Source organism: Neoarius graeffei, chromosome 3, assembly GCF_027579695.1.
Source record: "Neoarius graeffei isolate fNeoGra1 chromosome 3, fNeoGra1.pri, whole genome shotgun sequence".
Lineage (NCBI taxonomy): Eukaryota > Metazoa > Chordata > Actinopteri > Siluriformes > Ariidae > Neoarius > Neoarius graeffei.
In genome coordinates this window covers 86855661-86873312 of record NC_083571.1, presented here as the reverse complement: position 1 = coordinate 86873312, position 17652 = coordinate 86855661, and the positions used below count along the sequence as shown (strand labels likewise).

At 40.1% G+C, this 17652-nt stretch overlaps 1 protein-coding gene across 1 annotated transcript in view; it reads right to left on the bottom strand.

Moving 5' to 3' along the window:
* Positions 1-17652, bottom strand: part of LOC132883674 (transcription initiation factor TFIID subunit 3) — a 43330-nt gene that overhangs the window by 2991 nt on the left and 22687 nt on the right. Inside the window, exons 12-16 of the mRNA XM_060917584.1 lie at positions 13950-14019; positions 13785-13819; positions 10210-10264; positions 7011-7079; positions 6841-6891 (exon numbers count right to left, since the gene is read on the bottom strand). Of these exons, the coding sequence (XP_060773567.1) occupies positions 6841-6891; positions 7011-7079; positions 10210-10264; positions 13785-13819; positions 13950-14019 (280 nt within the window). The remainder of the gene's footprint in view (positions 1-6840; positions 6892-7010; positions 7080-10209; positions 10265-13784; positions 13820-13949; positions 14020-17652) is intronic.

Genomic DNA, 17652 nt, shown 5'->3' with positions numbered 1-17652 from the left:
GGGGGGTGGTTGTGTGAAATCCCCCCCCCCCCCCAATAAATAAATAAATAAATAAAAATTCATAATAGAGTGGCGGCTACAGTTATCGACACCTTAACAATCTTTTGGCCATTGCAAAAGTAGAAAAGACTTTCAATACGTAAATGGTGCATGAATAATTACTCAAACTTCTACTGAAAAAAAAAAAAGAGTTGATTCCCAATTACTTAGCGTATCACATCACATGACACTGTTCTACAATTATCGACATCCAGATGATTATTTATTCAAATAATAATCGGTATGTGGTATTAAGTTAAAAAAAAACAGTTTTTATTTAAAATTTGTTTTACATAGACTTATTTAGTACAAAATATCTCATCTCATTATCTCTAGCCGCTTTATCCTGTTCTACAGGGTCGCAGGCAAGCTGGAGCTTATCCCAGCTGACTACGGGCGAAAGGCGGGGTACACCCTGGACAAGTCGCCAGGTCATCACAGGGCTGACACATAGACACAGACAACCATTCACACTCACATTCACACCTACAGTCAATTTAGAGTCACCAGTTAACCTAACCTGCATGTCTTTGGACTGTGGGGGAAACCGGAGCACCCAGAGGAAACCCACGCGGCCACGGGGAGAACATGCAAACTCCGCACAGAAAGGCCCTTGCTGGCCACGGGGCTCGAACCCAGACCTTCTTGCTGTGAGGCGACAGAGCAAACCACTACACCACCGTGCCGCCCTACAAAATATCTTTTATGTAAATATATGGATGTCGGTGCTGATGTAAATGAGGAAGTAATTCAAATGTTTGTAAACAAATGAACTGATAATGTTTAACCGGTCAGAAAATGTTTTTGTTACACTTTCTAAGTATTTTTGTAGATCACATTTTGTTAATCATTCATTGTTTGTATTAATTTCTAGTTTTGTAGTTTACCAGTAAACGTCAACAAGCAACTGATATTGTAGCCACATGAAAATCCAAGTCAAAGTTCACGTCATTCCTCAAACCAAAACTTTATATTTTTACATCTAGAAATATAAAATGTCTACTGATATTGTAATAGGGCGGCACGGTGGTGTAGTGGTTAGCGCTGTCGCCTCACAGCAAGAAGGTCCGGGTTCGAGCCCCGTGGCTGGCGAGGGCCTTTCTGTGTGGAGTTTGCATGTTCTCCCCGTGTCCGCGTGGGTTTCCTCCGGGTGCTCCGGTTTCCCCCACAGTCCAAAGACATGCAGGTTAGGTTAACTGGTGACTCTAAATTGACCGTAGGTGTGAATGTGGGTGTGAATGGTTGTCTGTGTCTATGTGTCAGCCCTGTGATGACCTGGCGACTTGTCCAGGGTGTACCCCGCCTTTCGCCCGTAGTCAGCTGGGATAGGCTCCAGCTTGCCTGCGACCCTGTAGAACAGGATAAAGCGGCTAGAGATAATGAGATGAGATGAATGATATTGTAATATGTGTTAAAAAGAAAAATTCTGAATGGAAAAATCTGAATATGTTAAGCATGTCATTTTTTTATATGCTATAATTCTGGTCTAATTCTATTTATTGCAATAGGATTCCAAATACTCTATAAGCATTCCATTCTATTATGAATCAGAAAAAAAATTATCATAAATCACAGCACTTTTATTTTTTTAAAGTACTTCATCTAATTCAACAACCTTACACAAAGATCAATACATAACAGTTAAATGTCACTTAATTCCACAGGGTGTCGATAATGGTGGACATCAGTGAAAGTGATCGCTATTATCGACACTTCACATGACTTCTCAAACGTGGGTTTAGATACAAAATGGCGACTGTCAAATGAAAGAGTAAGAAACAAAGTAGGTTTCAACAAGGATATCATGAAATATCGGTGAAGTTGATAAATTAAAAGTTTACATCGGTGAGTTGGCCTAGTGGTTAGCGTGTCCGGCTCTCGATTGGGAGATTGCGAGTTCTACTCATGGTCGGGTCATACCAAAGACCATCATAAAAATGGTGCCTACTGCCGTCTGGCAAGTCATGCTGCAATACAGATGTGAGTGGGGAGTCAAACTCTCGCGGTTACCACTGTAACCCTAGCTGTGCGATATAGGCAAGAGGCCGAGGGCTATGAAACGGAGATCGGTGCCACCAAATGCGCCATGAAGGACTTTGACTTGATAAGTAAAAACATGTCCATGATCTTTCCACCATGCTTACCTGCGATGATGACGTCTGGGTTTATCTGATCGTGCTAAAAAAAAATCCATCTCCGGTAACAAGCTGGGCCATCAGACAACAAGATCAAAGGGCGAGGCGGGTCTTCCAGTTGATTAATTAACCAATAATAACTGTTGTAACTGAAACTCGCCTTTGTAAAATTGTTTTTTATAGCTAAATCTGAAAAGGTGTCGATATACCATCGGATTTTGCCAGGAAACCTGGCCTGAAAGTTATGCATTTAAATGTCTGTGGTTTAGTGCCTAAAATGGACTTCATTAGGCTATGGGCAGTGTCTGCAAATGTTGATGTTTTTGCTTTATCTGAAACGTGGCTGAAAAAAAGAGCATATCGGATAATGACATTGCAATCAATGGTTACAATGTACCTATTTCGTGCAGATCGAAAGAGTAAAGGGGGTGGGGTAGTGTTGTATGTAAGATCTGCATATCATGCCACTTTGTTAAATTCCATGAGCGTTATGAAAAGTTTTGAGTTGTTGGCAATTAACTTAAAATTAGGGAATACCAATCTAGTCATTGTCTGCTGTTATCGACCTCCATCAGCTAAAAGTGACACATTATCTTCCTTATCATCTGTGCTCTCTGAAATCATCGGCCAGAAAAAAGTTATTCTACTAGGTGATTTAAATTGGGATTGGATGAAAGATGACTCTAGAGACTTCAAGGCATACTGTCACTCTGTCAATTTAACCCAAGTAATAAATGCCCTAACACGCCCAAATATAAAAAATCCTAGTAAATCTACTCTAATTGATATAATCTTAATAAACAAACCTGATAAATGTCTTTATGTTGGTATATTCCCAAATGATGTGAGCGACCATTGTGCAGTAGCAGTGATTCGAAACTGTAAACTTTTAAAATCAGCTTCACGAATTATAGAGAAACGATATTTTAAACATTTTGATCAACAGGCATTTTTGCACGACTTATATCATTGTGACTGGCATAGGGTGCCCTTAATTCCAGAGGTCGAGTTGGCATGGACTTTCTTTAAGGATCTCTTTTTGAGAGTTGTAAATAAACACGCCCCCTTGAGACGATTTAGGGTTAAAGGGAGAGACAATCCATGGTTTTCTGAAGAACTGTCCTGTCTGGTTAGGGACAGAGATCTTGCCTGGGCAAAGGCAAGAAAATCTGGTTTAGATACGGATTGGACTATTTTCAAGTGTCTAAGAAATAAATGCACGGCACAGATACGTAAAGCTAAATCTCAGTTTTATCTAGACGAAATGACTAGGAATCTACAGAACCCGGCTAAATTTTGGAAAACAATTAAGTCATTAAAGTCCAATTCTACAAACAAATATGCTTAGATTCCACACAAATTACTGACAAAAAAAGAGATAGTGGATTCCTTTAACCAACACTTCGCTTTGGCAGGGCTTCTTTTTAATTCACTACCGAGGCAAACACAGTCTGATTTTCAGTCTCCTAGTGTCTCATCTCATCTCATTATCTCTAGCCGCTTTATCCTTCTACAGGGTCACAGGCAAGCTGGAGCCTATCCCAGCTGACTACGGGCGAAAGGCGGGGTACACCCTGGACAAGTCGCCAGGTCATCACAGGGCTGACACATAGACACAGACAACCATTCACACTCACATTCACACCTACGCTCAATTTAGAGTCACCAGTTAACCTAACCTGCATGTCTTTGGACTGTGGGGGAAACCGGAGCACCCGGAGGAAACCCATGCGGACACGGGGAGAACATGCAAACTCCACACAGAAAGGCCCTCGCCGGCCCCGGGGCTCGAACCCAGAACCTTCTTGCTGTGAGGCGACAGCGCTAACCACTACACCACCGTGCCGCCGGAGTCAGTGTTATCAGCGCTAAAAAATATAAATAGTAGAAAGTCAGCTGGTCCTGATGGTTTTGACCGTGCTTTTAAAACTTTCTGCTGAAATTATCACTGACCCTTTAACATACATTTTTAATTTATCCCTGGAACAAAACTGTATTCCAGATTCCTGGAAATTAGCACATGTAATACCTTTATTATCCTGTTCTACAGGGTCGCAGGATAATAAAGGTATTACATGTGCTAATTTCCAGGAATCTGGAATACAGTTTTGTTCCAGGGATAAATTAAAAATGTATGTTAAAGGGTCAGTGATAATTTCAGCAGAAAGTTTTAAAAGTGATGGGTCAAAACCATCAGGACCAGCTGACTTTCTACTATTTATATTTTTTAGAGCTGATAACACTGACTCCGGCGGCACGGTGGTGTAGTGGTTAGCGCTGTCGCCTCACAGGAAGAAGGTTCTGGGTTCGAGCCCCGGGGCCGGCGAGGGTCTTTCTGTGTGGAGTTTGCATGTTCTCCCCGTGTCCGCGTGGGTTTCCTCCGGGTGCTCCGGTTTCCCCCACAGTCCAAAGACATGCAGGTTAGGTTAACTGGTGACTCTAAATTGACCGTAGGTGTGAATGTGAGTGTGAATGGTTGTCTGTGTCTATGTGTCAGCCCTGTGATGACCTGGCGACTTGTCCAGGGTGTACCCCGCCTTTCGCCCATAGTCAGCTGGGATAGGCTCCAGCTTGCCTGCGACCCTGTAGAAGGATAAAGTGGCTAGAGATAATGAGATGAGATGAGAATACCTTAATTAAAGAGTGGCGATCCAACTTTGCTAGATAACTACCGTCCAATCTCAAAGCTTTCAGTGTTAGCCAAAATCTTTGAGTCTCTAATTAGTGATCAACTAAAAGAGTTTTTAACTAATAACAGTATTCTTAGCCCAGTTCAATCAGGCTTTAGGAAGAGACATAGCACCATCACAGCAGCCGTAAAAGTAGTCAATGACATCATTAGTGTTATTGATAGTAAAAACTCTTGTGCCGCGTTGTTTATTGATCTTTCTAAAGCTTTTGATACAGTAAATCATAGTATTTTATTACATTCTCTGTATAACATTGGGATGTCCGAAAAAGCTTTACTTTGGTTTAAATATTTTACAAATAGATATCAATGTGTTTCCTGTGATGGTATAACATCAGGAAGAGCTCAGATCAAAATTGGCGTTCCACAAGGTTCCATCTTAGGTCCATTATTATTCACCATCTACATAAATGACATCTGTGCATATGTAAACAATGCCAATGTACACCTATATGCAGATGACACCATTCTATACTGCTCAGCTCCATCTCCTTCTGAGGCATTAGAAAAACTCCAAGAAGCTTTCACAAAAATACAAGAAAACTTATTTAAGTTACATCTAGTACTAAACTCAAACAAAACCAAATGTATGTTATTTACTAATTCTCAAACTCAAACTTTGCCTCAAATAATTACTCTTCAGGGACAGGTTATAGAGAGGGTGTCAAGCTACAAATACTTAGGATTTTTATTGGACGAAGAGCTGTCTTTTAATTCTCATGTTACCAGCTTAGTGCAGAAACTAAAAGTAAAATTAGGGTTTTATTATAGAAATAAGGCATGTTTTAATCTTAAAGCCAGAAAGGAACTGGTAATATCTACATTTGTTTCTGTATTAGACTATGGTGACATTCTTTATATGCATGCATCAAAGTCTGTGCTATGGTTGCTAGATTCAGCTTATCACTCTGCGCTACGTTTTATTACTGGGGCTAAATATTCAACACATCATTGTGACCTGTACAGCCTGTCTGGTTGTCACCCGCTGTCAGTACGCAGGCAGCTTCATTGGCTGACTTTCATTTATAAGGCAGTTATTGGTTTGTTACCATCCTATCTATCACTGTTTTCTTGGTCTTCAAATAATAGATATAACCTCAGATCAAACAATATTATTCTCTTTAACACACCAACTACTAGAACCAATTTTGGAAAATTAGCCTTTCAATACAATGCCCCCTCAACCTGGAATGAACTCCAGAAACAGTTAAAGCTAGATTTGTTCATTCCATTGACTGATTTTAAGTTACGCATTGCTGACATACTAAAATATCAATGCAAGTGTTTTTAAGGTTAAGGCTATTCTATTGAACACATTCAGTGCATTATTTTTTATGTTCATGTTGTAAGTATGCCAGCTTTGGGTTATGTTACCTGTTATGTGCTTGTTTGTGTTCTTATTTCATTGTGTACCTATTTTTTTACGGTAATCTCTGCTCTCTTGCTGTCCAGCATGCTATGTTTATATTCTGCTTGTCTCAACCTGCGTGTATATTAAGCTAAGTGTCTCTTGTCCAACATGTTATTGATGTGTCCTGCCTGTTTTTTAACCTATTGTGTGTTTTAAGCTGTGTGTATCTTGTTGCCCTGCATGGTATGTTTTTATCCTGCTTGTCTTATCAAGTTGTGTGTGTTGTTTAGTATGATGTGCTCACGCCCTGCCATTCTTTTAAGCTATGCATATCTTGCTTATGTCCTGCATGTTTTATGTCCTGCATGTTTTCATGTTTTAATCTTTTATGTCTTTGTTCTTAATCTTTGTTATGCTTTGCTGCTGTGTTTATCTGCATATCTGCTTTATGTTGTCTGTTTTAGCTTATTGCTGCTTTCTTGGACAGGGCTCACTTGAAAAAGAGGCAACAGCCTCAATGTGACTACCCTGGTTAAATAAAGGAATTAAAAAAAAAAATTATAGACTGTTGATAATTGTAACCGCTGCTCTAATATAAAAAAAAGTTTAAAATTGAAAAAACTTACGAACTGACTGGTTCCTCAGCATTGACAGTAAGTGGCACAGGTTCTTTGGTTCTTCACATCCAAACAGGCAGCAAAACAAGGTGGGGAGAGACACAAAAACACATTGAGATGCTAAAAATGTTTATTTTCAGATTTTAAAAGACTTGTGAAGCAGGAGAGTTGAATCTTACGGTGTATTGTTCTGTGGTTTCGGCTGCGCAAAGAAGGTCGACAGTTTTTGAAGCGCCTCTTGTCCTGCACTGCACAGACACATGATAATGCAAATTGAAACAGATCCATGATAGACTCATCTCATCTCATTATCTCTAGCCGCTTTATCCTGTTCTACAGGGTCGCAGGCTGGAGCCTATCCCAGCTGACTACGGGAGAAAGGCGGGGTACACCCTGGACAAGTCGCCAGGTCATCACAGGGCTGACAACCATTCACACTCACATTCACACCTACGGTCAATTTAGAGTCACCAGTTAACCTAACCTGCATGTCTTTGGACTGTGGGGGAAACCGGAGCACCCGGAGGAAACCCACGCAGGCACGGGGAGAACATGCAAACTCCGCACAGAAAGACCCTCGCCAGCCACGGGGCTCGAACCCGGACCTTCTTGCTGTGAGGCGACAGTGCTAACCACTACACCACCGTGCCGCCCCATGATAGACTCATTAATATGAAATAAATATGAATTACTCCAGGGCTGGCTGGTGTAAAAGGGCTAGAAGTCCCATTTTTCTTTGAATATAAAGTAAACAGAAGGTTCAAGTTTTGCCATCCATATCATCATCTGTGCTGTGAAATCTTTTTTTGTTTTGTTTTTGCTATTGTTTTTGTAGAACAAAAAACAGTACCACCACTGTTCATGTCGAAACAGACATACAGTATAAAGCAGAGGCTAGGACTGATTTCTTTGTAGCCCATGCTGTAGATTAATGTGTGCATGATTGCCCTTGCTGAAATGCCCTCTGGAGCTTGTGTACATTGTGGCACATTTATTTAATCCCATTTCACTGACCCATCCATAACATGTCATCAACATTTACTGAGAAGAAACACATGAAATCCAACAACAGCATTAAAATGGCAATGGTAATAAAAATAGAATGAGTAAATTACTTTCTCAATTTTTTTTTAAATAGACATCAATATATGCATTTTGTACAAATCACACACAGGGAATATGTTTCTGTTAGAAATAAGCTCCTCAGTTTGAACCTGGCTTGTAGTATTCGAATTCAGGCCTCGAACTTGAGTCCGACTCGTAACTTGACTTGGACTTGAGCACTGATGACTCGGACTTGGACTTGAGCACTGATGACTTGGACTCAGACTCGTACATTAACTGCATTCAGACTCACAAACTGGAGACGAGGACTCTGATTTTTTCTTTATTTTTTGGAACATGCCATAATAATTTGGCATAAGATATTTATATCTACATCAGGCCTATTCAAATAGCGGCCCGGGGGCGAAATTGGCCCGATTGAAATTTAATCCGGCCTGCGGCAGATTTTTAAAAAACAAAACAACAACAAAAAAAAACATATCTATGTATCTGCCACGGCGCACAGTTTTCTCTACCGCTCTGGCACAGATCAGAGTACAGGTCGTCTCTGTGGTGACAAACACTCATTCTCGCCGATTCTCACGATGTGACACACTCCATGCAGCTACAGCAGTGGCAACATGGCGCTGTCCAAGCAACATCGCAAAGTTGACAGAGAAAACCATAAATTTCAAAGCCAATGGACTGAAAAGTACTTATTTTCCAACTACGGCAAGCGATAGACCTGTGTGTTTATTGTGCAATGAATCCGTAGCTGTGGCCAAAGAGTACAACGTGAAGAGACATTTTACAACAAAACATGCTTCATTTTCTGAGCAATACCGAGAGGGCTCCGAGGAGAGACGAAGGAGAATAGACAGACTGGTAACTTCTTTTGAACAAAGTCAGCGTGCAATTGGTGGCTTTTGCACAGAACAAGAGAGAGCTCACTGATAAATAAGGTAAACTAAATGAGGAAAAAACTATTCTTGTTAGTAGTTAGTTTCCATCAAGAGTATGTTTACAGCACATATTGTTTTAATTAGCAGATTTGTACTTACTTACTGTACACTTGAAATGTTGATCTTGTTTTAAAATGTGTACTGTTTTAAAGGTATATTTCAGGGATATTTGAATGTTATCACCCCAAATAAGATTTGATACTTGAAACTGCAGTTGCAGTTTGCACTTATGGCAGCTTTATTTTGATTGTCTGAATTTGTTATATAAGCTATTACTTATGTTTACTGTTTTAAGGGTAAAAGCTGTGTATATTTCTCAATATACTTATCATCACCCCAGGTCTTATGCAGTATTTGCATTTGCAGTTTTGCACTTAGGGAAGCTTTTGTTGTAATCATTACAACATGTTGTTGAATGTGTTGAATGCTTTCATAATAAAGGAAAGGAAAAGAATAATGTACCTTATTTTATTTCATATATTATGTATCTTAGTATAGTATATTTTAATTGCCTTTAGCTGATATCAATTTTATGTCAATTGCCCCTCCGGCCCTCACAAATTTTATAATTTTCTAGTTTGGCCCCCCTGCAAATGTATTTGAATAGCCCTGATCTACATTAATTTTTGTACAAATTTCGTGCAAGAGTGTCACACCTGCGTGCCTTGGTGTGTGCATCAGATAGACTCTCGGGCGCGCTCCGGACAGCACATGCGCCAAGCGGACTCTCGCGTTCGCGTCGTAGACGGTTTCACAAAAGGGCAGCAACAGCCACTGTCAAATGATGCAGTTGGAGTCTTGTTCTCGGACTTGACTTGGACTCAACTCGGATCAGTAGTGGACTCGACTCTAAATTTTCTTTAATGACTTGGACTTGACTCAGACTTGAACACTGGGGACTCGAGACTGGACTCAGACTCGAGGTTTAGTGACTCAACTACAACACTGGTTTGAACTAAAGAGCTGGCAAGTGCAGCTTTTCTCTTTATGTTTAATAATCCGAAGAGCCAGTATGATTATGGATTTTTTAAAAAGCCCAGTTGGTGTTTCCTATGTGTCTTCATGTAAATTTTACGCCTATGCTTGTCATCATATAAAGCTCAACAAAAACGGTTTCATAAGCGTAACACAAGTAACATAAGTAATGCAATTTTTAGCCCCCACTATTTAATATATTGATGAGCCATCACTGAATTAGTTCCATACAACATTTCTAGACAACGTCCTAGCCGAAGTGTAGCATGTCCTGTAAGTGTAAGTGTGTATGTAACATGCTTAAACACGAGCATAAATCTGTACACAAAGATCAAGCAGTATGCATAGGATAATTCAGAACGCATGTGTGAAGAATGTTAGTCAGTTTGGCACTTACTGAACATGATCACTTCTATCAGTATGTGCTGGCAGAGCTGAAACTGTCTCAGGACCTGAAAGATGCAAGATTAGGAAATTAATAAAAAAAAAAACCCAACAATACAATACATAGAGTTGGAAGCCTTTAAAGCATTTGTTCATTAGCCATCCATCCATCCATCCATCCATCCATCCATCCATCCATTATCTGTAACTGCTTATCCTGTGCAGGGTTGTAGGCAGAGGTGGACAGTAACGAAGTACATTTACTTGAGTACTGTACTTAAGTACACTTCTTGAGTATCTGGACTTTACTTGAGTATTATTTTTTTTTCTGAAACTTATGACTTTAACTTCACTACATTTGAAAGGCAAATACTGTACTTTTCACTCCACTACATTTCTATCAAGGTCCTCGTTACTATGAAGCGGCTTTGAAAGTGGAGTTTTTTTGTTTTCTTTTCTAAAACGTGATTGGTTTTTTTTGCAAGTGACACTGAGACAGCCCATCAGTAATCACTAGGGTCACGTCACATCCATAGACTGGATAACATCAAGTTCAATGATTACTCAGCAGCATTATTTAACACGATCAGTTGATAGCAGAATGGAAGGAGGTGGTTCTTCTGGAGAATGCACACACCCGTGGCCCATGAACCCATGTTTCAGTTTTCTGAAAGGATTAAAGATTTGTTTCGTTTTAAATGTTTGCTTTGTTTACCTAAAATGAACCACATCACGGCCTATAAAAACTTGCCGTCCAACCTGTGGATGCATATTGAGGTGTGCAAACGTTTTATTCCAAGAGAAAGCTTGCAATGAAGTTGTTGGTGCTTTTAGAGCTCGCGATAATGTTGCAATACCCCTGCAGTCTGTTTAGTCAAATGACTTTCTTTGGATTTGCATGCTAAGTTACCACAGCCTTGTCCATGACTAACGTTAACACATAGCTAGTTAACTTGGACACTGTTAGTTAGCATGTAAAAATGGAATTATGCTAACATGAATACCGTTAACTTAACTGAAGGCCTTTTAGAAATATGTTTTAGCATAATCTTGCCAAATAAACAATGTAGAAATCTTTCTTTTCTAGTAACATTAGCTACCCGATATGATTTCAAGTTTGAAAAGAGTTTGCTAGCATGTCAGGTGGAGCTTCACTGACTAGCTAGCTTAACATTAAACCGCCATGATGGCATAGCATGTGTTCATTTTCTGAATTCACATTTCTGTTTTTGATAACAGCATTAGGTTTGGTAAGCGTTGTGGCAATAACACAATGATGCATTGACAGAAAATATACTTTTAATACTTAAGTATTTTTAAAAGTAATTACTTCAGTATGGGGCAGCACGGTGGTGTAGTGGTTAGCACTGTCGCCTCACAGCAAGAAGGTCTGGGTTCGAGCCCCGTGGCCAGCGAGGGCCTTTCTGTGTGGAGTTTGCGTGTTCTCCCCGTGTCCACGTAGGTTTCCTCCGGGTGCTCCGGTTTCCCCCACAGTCCAAAGACATGCAGGTTAGGTTAACTGGTGACTCTAAATTGACCATAGGTGTGAGTGTGAATGGTTGTCTGTGTCTATGTGTCAGCCCTGTGATGACCTGGCGACTTGTCCAGGGTGTACCCCGCCTTTCGCCCATATTCAGCTGGGATAGGCTCCAGCTTGCCTGCGACCCTGTTGAACAGGATAAAGCGGCTAGAGATGATGAGATGAGATGAGATGAAGTACTTCAGTACTTTAACTTAAGTAAAAAATTGACTGGACAACTTTCACTTGTATTGGAGATACAAATGTTAATTTGACCAGTGGGATCTGTACTTTGACTTAAGTAATGAAGTTGGGTACTTTGTCCACCTCTGGTTGTAGGCAAGCTGGAGCCTATCCCAGCTGACTATGGGCAAGAGGTGGAGTACACCCTGGACAAGTCGCCAGGTCATCGCAGGCACACAACTATTCACACTCTCATTCACACTTACGGTCAATGTAGAGCCACCAATTACCCTAACCTGCATGTCTTTGGACTGTGGGGGAAAACCGGAGCACCAGGAGGAAACCCACACGGGGAGAACATGCAAACTCCACGCAAAAAGACCCCCATCGGCCACTGGGCTCGAACCCAGAACCTTCTTGCTGTGAGGCGACAGTGCTAACCACTACACCACTGTGCCGCCCTTAGCTTTTCATGTTGAAGTAAGTACTGTGAATTATTCAATAGTAACAGTAGACATATTTAAAGCATATACATAGAACCATGGCCTCACTTTTTGTTTATAAATGCCTTGAGACCTCAAGAATGGCACAGGAATAGTTTTAAGTGTTAACAATAAATCTAATATAGTAATTTTTATGATTAAAGTGATTTATATAGGTAGCGGTCTGAGTGAATGACCTTGACGTCTGCAACGTCACAGCAGGAAGTCTATCCATCTCCTCGCCATTTCCGCTACACCAAAACAGAGAGCTGACTGCAACTCCGATCCTCCATTCTGAGCTAATTTATCGCTATGCCACATAGATGTGTTGCTGGCGGGTGCAGCAACACGACAGAAGGTGGATTTACATTGAATTTATGGCCCAAGAATGTTTGAACTGCAAAGATTTGGATGCATTTTGTGAGTTCACGGGCACATTGGGCGTCTACGAAGTGGTCTCTCCTCTGCTCTGCACATTTTACTGAGGACTCGTACGAGACCTCTCATCTGTTGAGGAGCATTGGCTATAAGCCCGGATTGAAAGAGGGTGTAGTACCAACAATTAAATAAAGCTACAAGAGAAGGAAAGTAAGTTGGCAGCTCGAATGCCAACTTTGCGGTCGATTTTAACTCTCAAAAATATATTTTTTAAATTCCCATTTATGCAGCATAAAAGAGTCAAGGATGGCGATACTATCTACTCAGAAATGTATTTAAAAATAAAGGTTCTGTGTATCTCCTGCTCATGCACAGTTTGAAATAAAGAACTAAAAAAAAATTAAAGATAGCAAAAAAAAAATTATACGCTCACATAAGGTGGTTTTTCAGATGATTCGATAAAGCAATATTTCGCAAAATTGAAATGGAAACACTGTTTTTGCAATTAAGTCACATGACATGATGAACAAATGGAAATGCTACCTTTCTAAAAAAAGAAGGGAAAAAACCCACCACTCTGTAAGCGCTATCTCGAGAGGAGAAAACCCTGCATAACATTACTTGATGGAAACACAGACCATTCACAATTGTGTTGTTTAAAATATCAATTCTATTTTGCACAAAACTGCAATTGAAACCTAGTTCGTAAGACTAATTGGAGAAGCGTGTTATGGGAGTGACAAGCCACCTGTCATATGTTAAAAGGTTAAAAGAAGAAGCTCCTAGTTTGACTAACATCTGTCCCTGTGGCACACACAAGTCCAATCACATCCAGGAAGGATCAGTGTGGCTCCACTTTTCCAAATTCAAAATCAACAGTAACAATAATCAAATTCTCCTTTAAAACACTATGTTTGTAATGTGTTTTCACTATACAACTCATAGTTAGCATTCTACTATTCTTCCTCATGTCTGGGTGACTCATGAAGTCAACTGCCTACTACGAAGAACATTTTTATCACTCACCAATGTCTGATGAAGCAACTTTCTGGTTCAATTCTCTGCGAGATTGCATGTGTGAAAGAGACAGAGTTATAGCAATAGATATTAAGCGTCAAGATTCAGATGCACAAGATAAGACTATTATGATCTTATTTACATGTAGAGAAGACACTTTGTCTCAGTACTCACAGATTTGTAGTGTGAGTTGGTTGGAAAACTGTGTCGTCATCATCACCCCACTCCTCACTGTCATCTTCAACTGAGGATGCAAAACATTCCCGTTTTCACACGCTACACATTACCAAATCACAGCCTTTAAAGTGTTAATAATATGATATATAAAGTGGTGCTTGAACGTTTGTGAACCCTTTAGAATTTTCTATATTTCTGCATAAATATGACCTAGAACATCATCAGATTTTCACACAAGTCCTAAAAAAGATAAAGAGAACCCAGTTAAACAAATGAGACAAAAATATTATACTTGGTCATTTATTTATTGAGGAAAATTATCCAATATTACATATCTGTGAGTGGCAAAAGTATGTGAACCTTTGCTTTCAGTATCTGGTGTGACCCCCTTGTGCAGCAATAACTGCAACTAAACGTTTCCGGTAACTGTTGATCAGTCCTGCACACCGGCTTGGAGGAATTTTAGCCCATTCCTCCGTACAGAACAGCTTCAACTCTGGGATGTTGGTGGGTTTCCTCACATGAACTGCTTGCTTCAGGTCCTTCCACAACATTTCGATTGGATTAAGGTCAGGACCAGGGGTTAAATTGGGCCGGGGCTGTCCGGGGCTGAGCCCCGGCACATAAGCTCGGAGCGGATGGCATATGATCACGCACACATCAAAAGCAACAAACCCTTTTCACGATTTTCAGTTCTGAATAATTAAATATCGTTTTATTAATCAATAAACCCATGACTTTTATGAGATAGATCATAGTTTTCCTGATAACAAGACGACCTGTCAAAGCTATTTAGAACAGAACTTGCGATCAGAGATTCTGGTTTCTGGAACACTGCGTGGGTTGCCAATTCCGCTTTTTATAAGCGACTTTGGGGTTTCTTTTTTTGTGAGCTCACTTTAAAAAAAAATCAGAAGTCGTGGTTTGTGGGTATTTGGGCTTGTGTTTCAGCATTGTGACTTGTTTATAATTTTCTCCGTACACCGTCTCCCCTTTTACCTGCATACGATCCTATTATTAGTGTAATTATTATTGTTATTATTATGTATTCAATTATTTATTTGGCATGTGGTGCTTTTTGTATTGTCTAGAACATACATAAGATGAGCATATTATAGCAGCAAAATAGAAGCACAATCATTTGAATGCAGCAAAACTTTTGCTGCATTCAAATGATTGTGCTTCTATTTTGCTGCTATAATATGCTCATCTTATGCATGTTCTAGACAATACAAAAAGCACCACATGCCAAATAAATAATTGAATACATAATAATAACAATAATAATAAATGCTTCCAATGTTATAGTGTTGTTTGTATTTGGTTGCATTCACTGCATGAATATATTTGATTGACAATTTGACTGACAGTGTTTTGGCATTTTTAACATTTATCCTCCAAAATAAATCAACTGTTTTGGTTTAAGATTGTGCAAGCCTTCAAATTTTCTCACTGAACATTTCTCCTTCACATTTTTCACCTGTAGGCATGTGACAAGATTTAACATGATATTGCTCAACCTACCTCTGTAAAGTCAGCTAACAACTTATTAAAATGCACCAGAATTCAGCAAATAACATGTATGATAATAAAAAACTTCTGGGGGAGGACCCCCAGACCCCCCACTAATCATTTCCTTCAAACCAATGTACAACAACCTGTACAATCTGTTACACTGGCCAACCAATCTACATTCAAACTGCCATAATGTGTAGGGGGGCACTACAAGACACACATAGGCCTACAGCACACAGATAAGGTGTATATCTCTGTGCAATATGATATGGTTATCAAATTAGAGGGTTATTTTCCAAAAAGTATATTGGGGCAGGGTGGCGGGGGCAGGGGCGGGTACGAGGCAGAGCCCCCCCACATAACCAATCCCAATTTAACCCCTGGTCAGGACTTTGACTTGGCCATTCCAAAACATTAACTTTATTCTTCTTTAACCATTCTTTGGTAGAATGATTTGTGTGCTTAGGGTCGTTGTCTTGCTGCATGACCCACTTTCTATTGAGATTCGGTTCATGGACAGATGTCCTGACGTTTTCCTTTAGAATTTGCTGGTATAATTCAGAATTCTTTGTTCCATCAATGACGGCAAGCCGTCCTGGCCCAGATGCAGCATCCTCCTGATGGTGGACTCATGAACATTAACATTAGCCAATGTGAGAGGCCTTCAGTTGCTTAGAAGTTACCCTGGGGTCCTTTGTGACCTCGCCGACTATTACACACCTTGCTCTTGGAGTGATCTTTGTTGGTCGACCACTCCTGGGGAGAGTAACAGTGGTCTTGAATTTCCTCCATTTGTACACAATCTGTCTGACTGTGGATTGGTGGAGTCCAAACTCTTTAGAGATGGTTTTGTCACCTTTTCCAGCCTGATGAGCATCAACAACACTTTTTCTGAGGTCCTCACAAATTTCCTTTGTTAGTGACATGATACACTTCCACAAACATGTGTTGTGAAGATCAGACTTTGATAGATCCCTGTTCTTGAAATAAAACAGGGTGCCCACTCACATCTGATTGTCATCCCATTGATTGAAAACACCTGACTCTAATTTCACCTTCAAATTAACTGCTAATCCTATATGTTCACATACTTTTGCCACTCACAGATATGTAATATTGGATCATTTTCCTGAATAAATAAATGACCAAGTATAATATTTTTGGTGGGCGGCACGGTGGTGTAGTGGTTAGCGCTGTCGCCTCACAGCAAGAAGGTCCTGGGTTCGAGACCTGGGGCCAGCGAGGGCCTTTCTGTGTGGAGTTTGCATGTTCTCCCCGTGTCTGCGTGGGTTTCCTCCGGGTGCTCCGGTTTCCCCCACAGTCCAAAGACATGCAGGTTAGGTTAACTGGTGACTCTAAATTGACCGTAGGTGTGAATGTGAGTGTGAATGGTTGTCTGTGTCTATGTGTCAGCCCTGTGATGACCTGGCGACTTGTCCAGGGTGTACCCCGCCTTTCGCCCGTAGTCAGCTGGGATAGGCTCCAGCTTGCCTGCAACCCTGTAGAAGGATAAAGCAGCTAGAGATAATGAGATGAGATGAGATAATATTTTTGTCTCAATTCTTTAAGTGGGTTCTCTTTATCTACTTTTAGGACTTGTGTGAAAATCTGATGATGTTTTAGGTCATATTTATGCAGAAATATAGAAAACTCTAAAGGGTTCACAAACTTTCAAGCACCACTGTATTAATAACAGATCTGAAAGATTCACAGGCCAATAGATTATTAGATTACACAACTACAAAGAAACCTCACATACTATACGACAGATGAGGGTTGTAAAGCAAACCATTACATCATGTATACAATAAGTACCTGCATAAACATTAAAACACACATGCATTTATTTTTTTTAATCTGTTTTTGGTCGATCTTTTATGCTTTTTGCCTTTTTTTTGGTCATTGCTCTTTTGTTTCTATTGTCTCTGTTGTTCTAAGTTTTTGTATCCCTTTGTTTCTTATGCGGTCTGTCATTCCTGTAGGCTGTGTGGGTTTTTTTTTTTAAATACCTTTTGTTTGTCACATTGTTCTGTGTGTGTTCTATATGTTGTTTCAAAGTTTTGGTGTCTTCAGTATTGTTCTGCGGTGTAGAAAATGGTAATACCAAAAACAAACAAACAAAAAAACTATGAATTAGTGGGGGTGTATAAACTTTTGACTGGTACGGTATATATGGTATACAGTG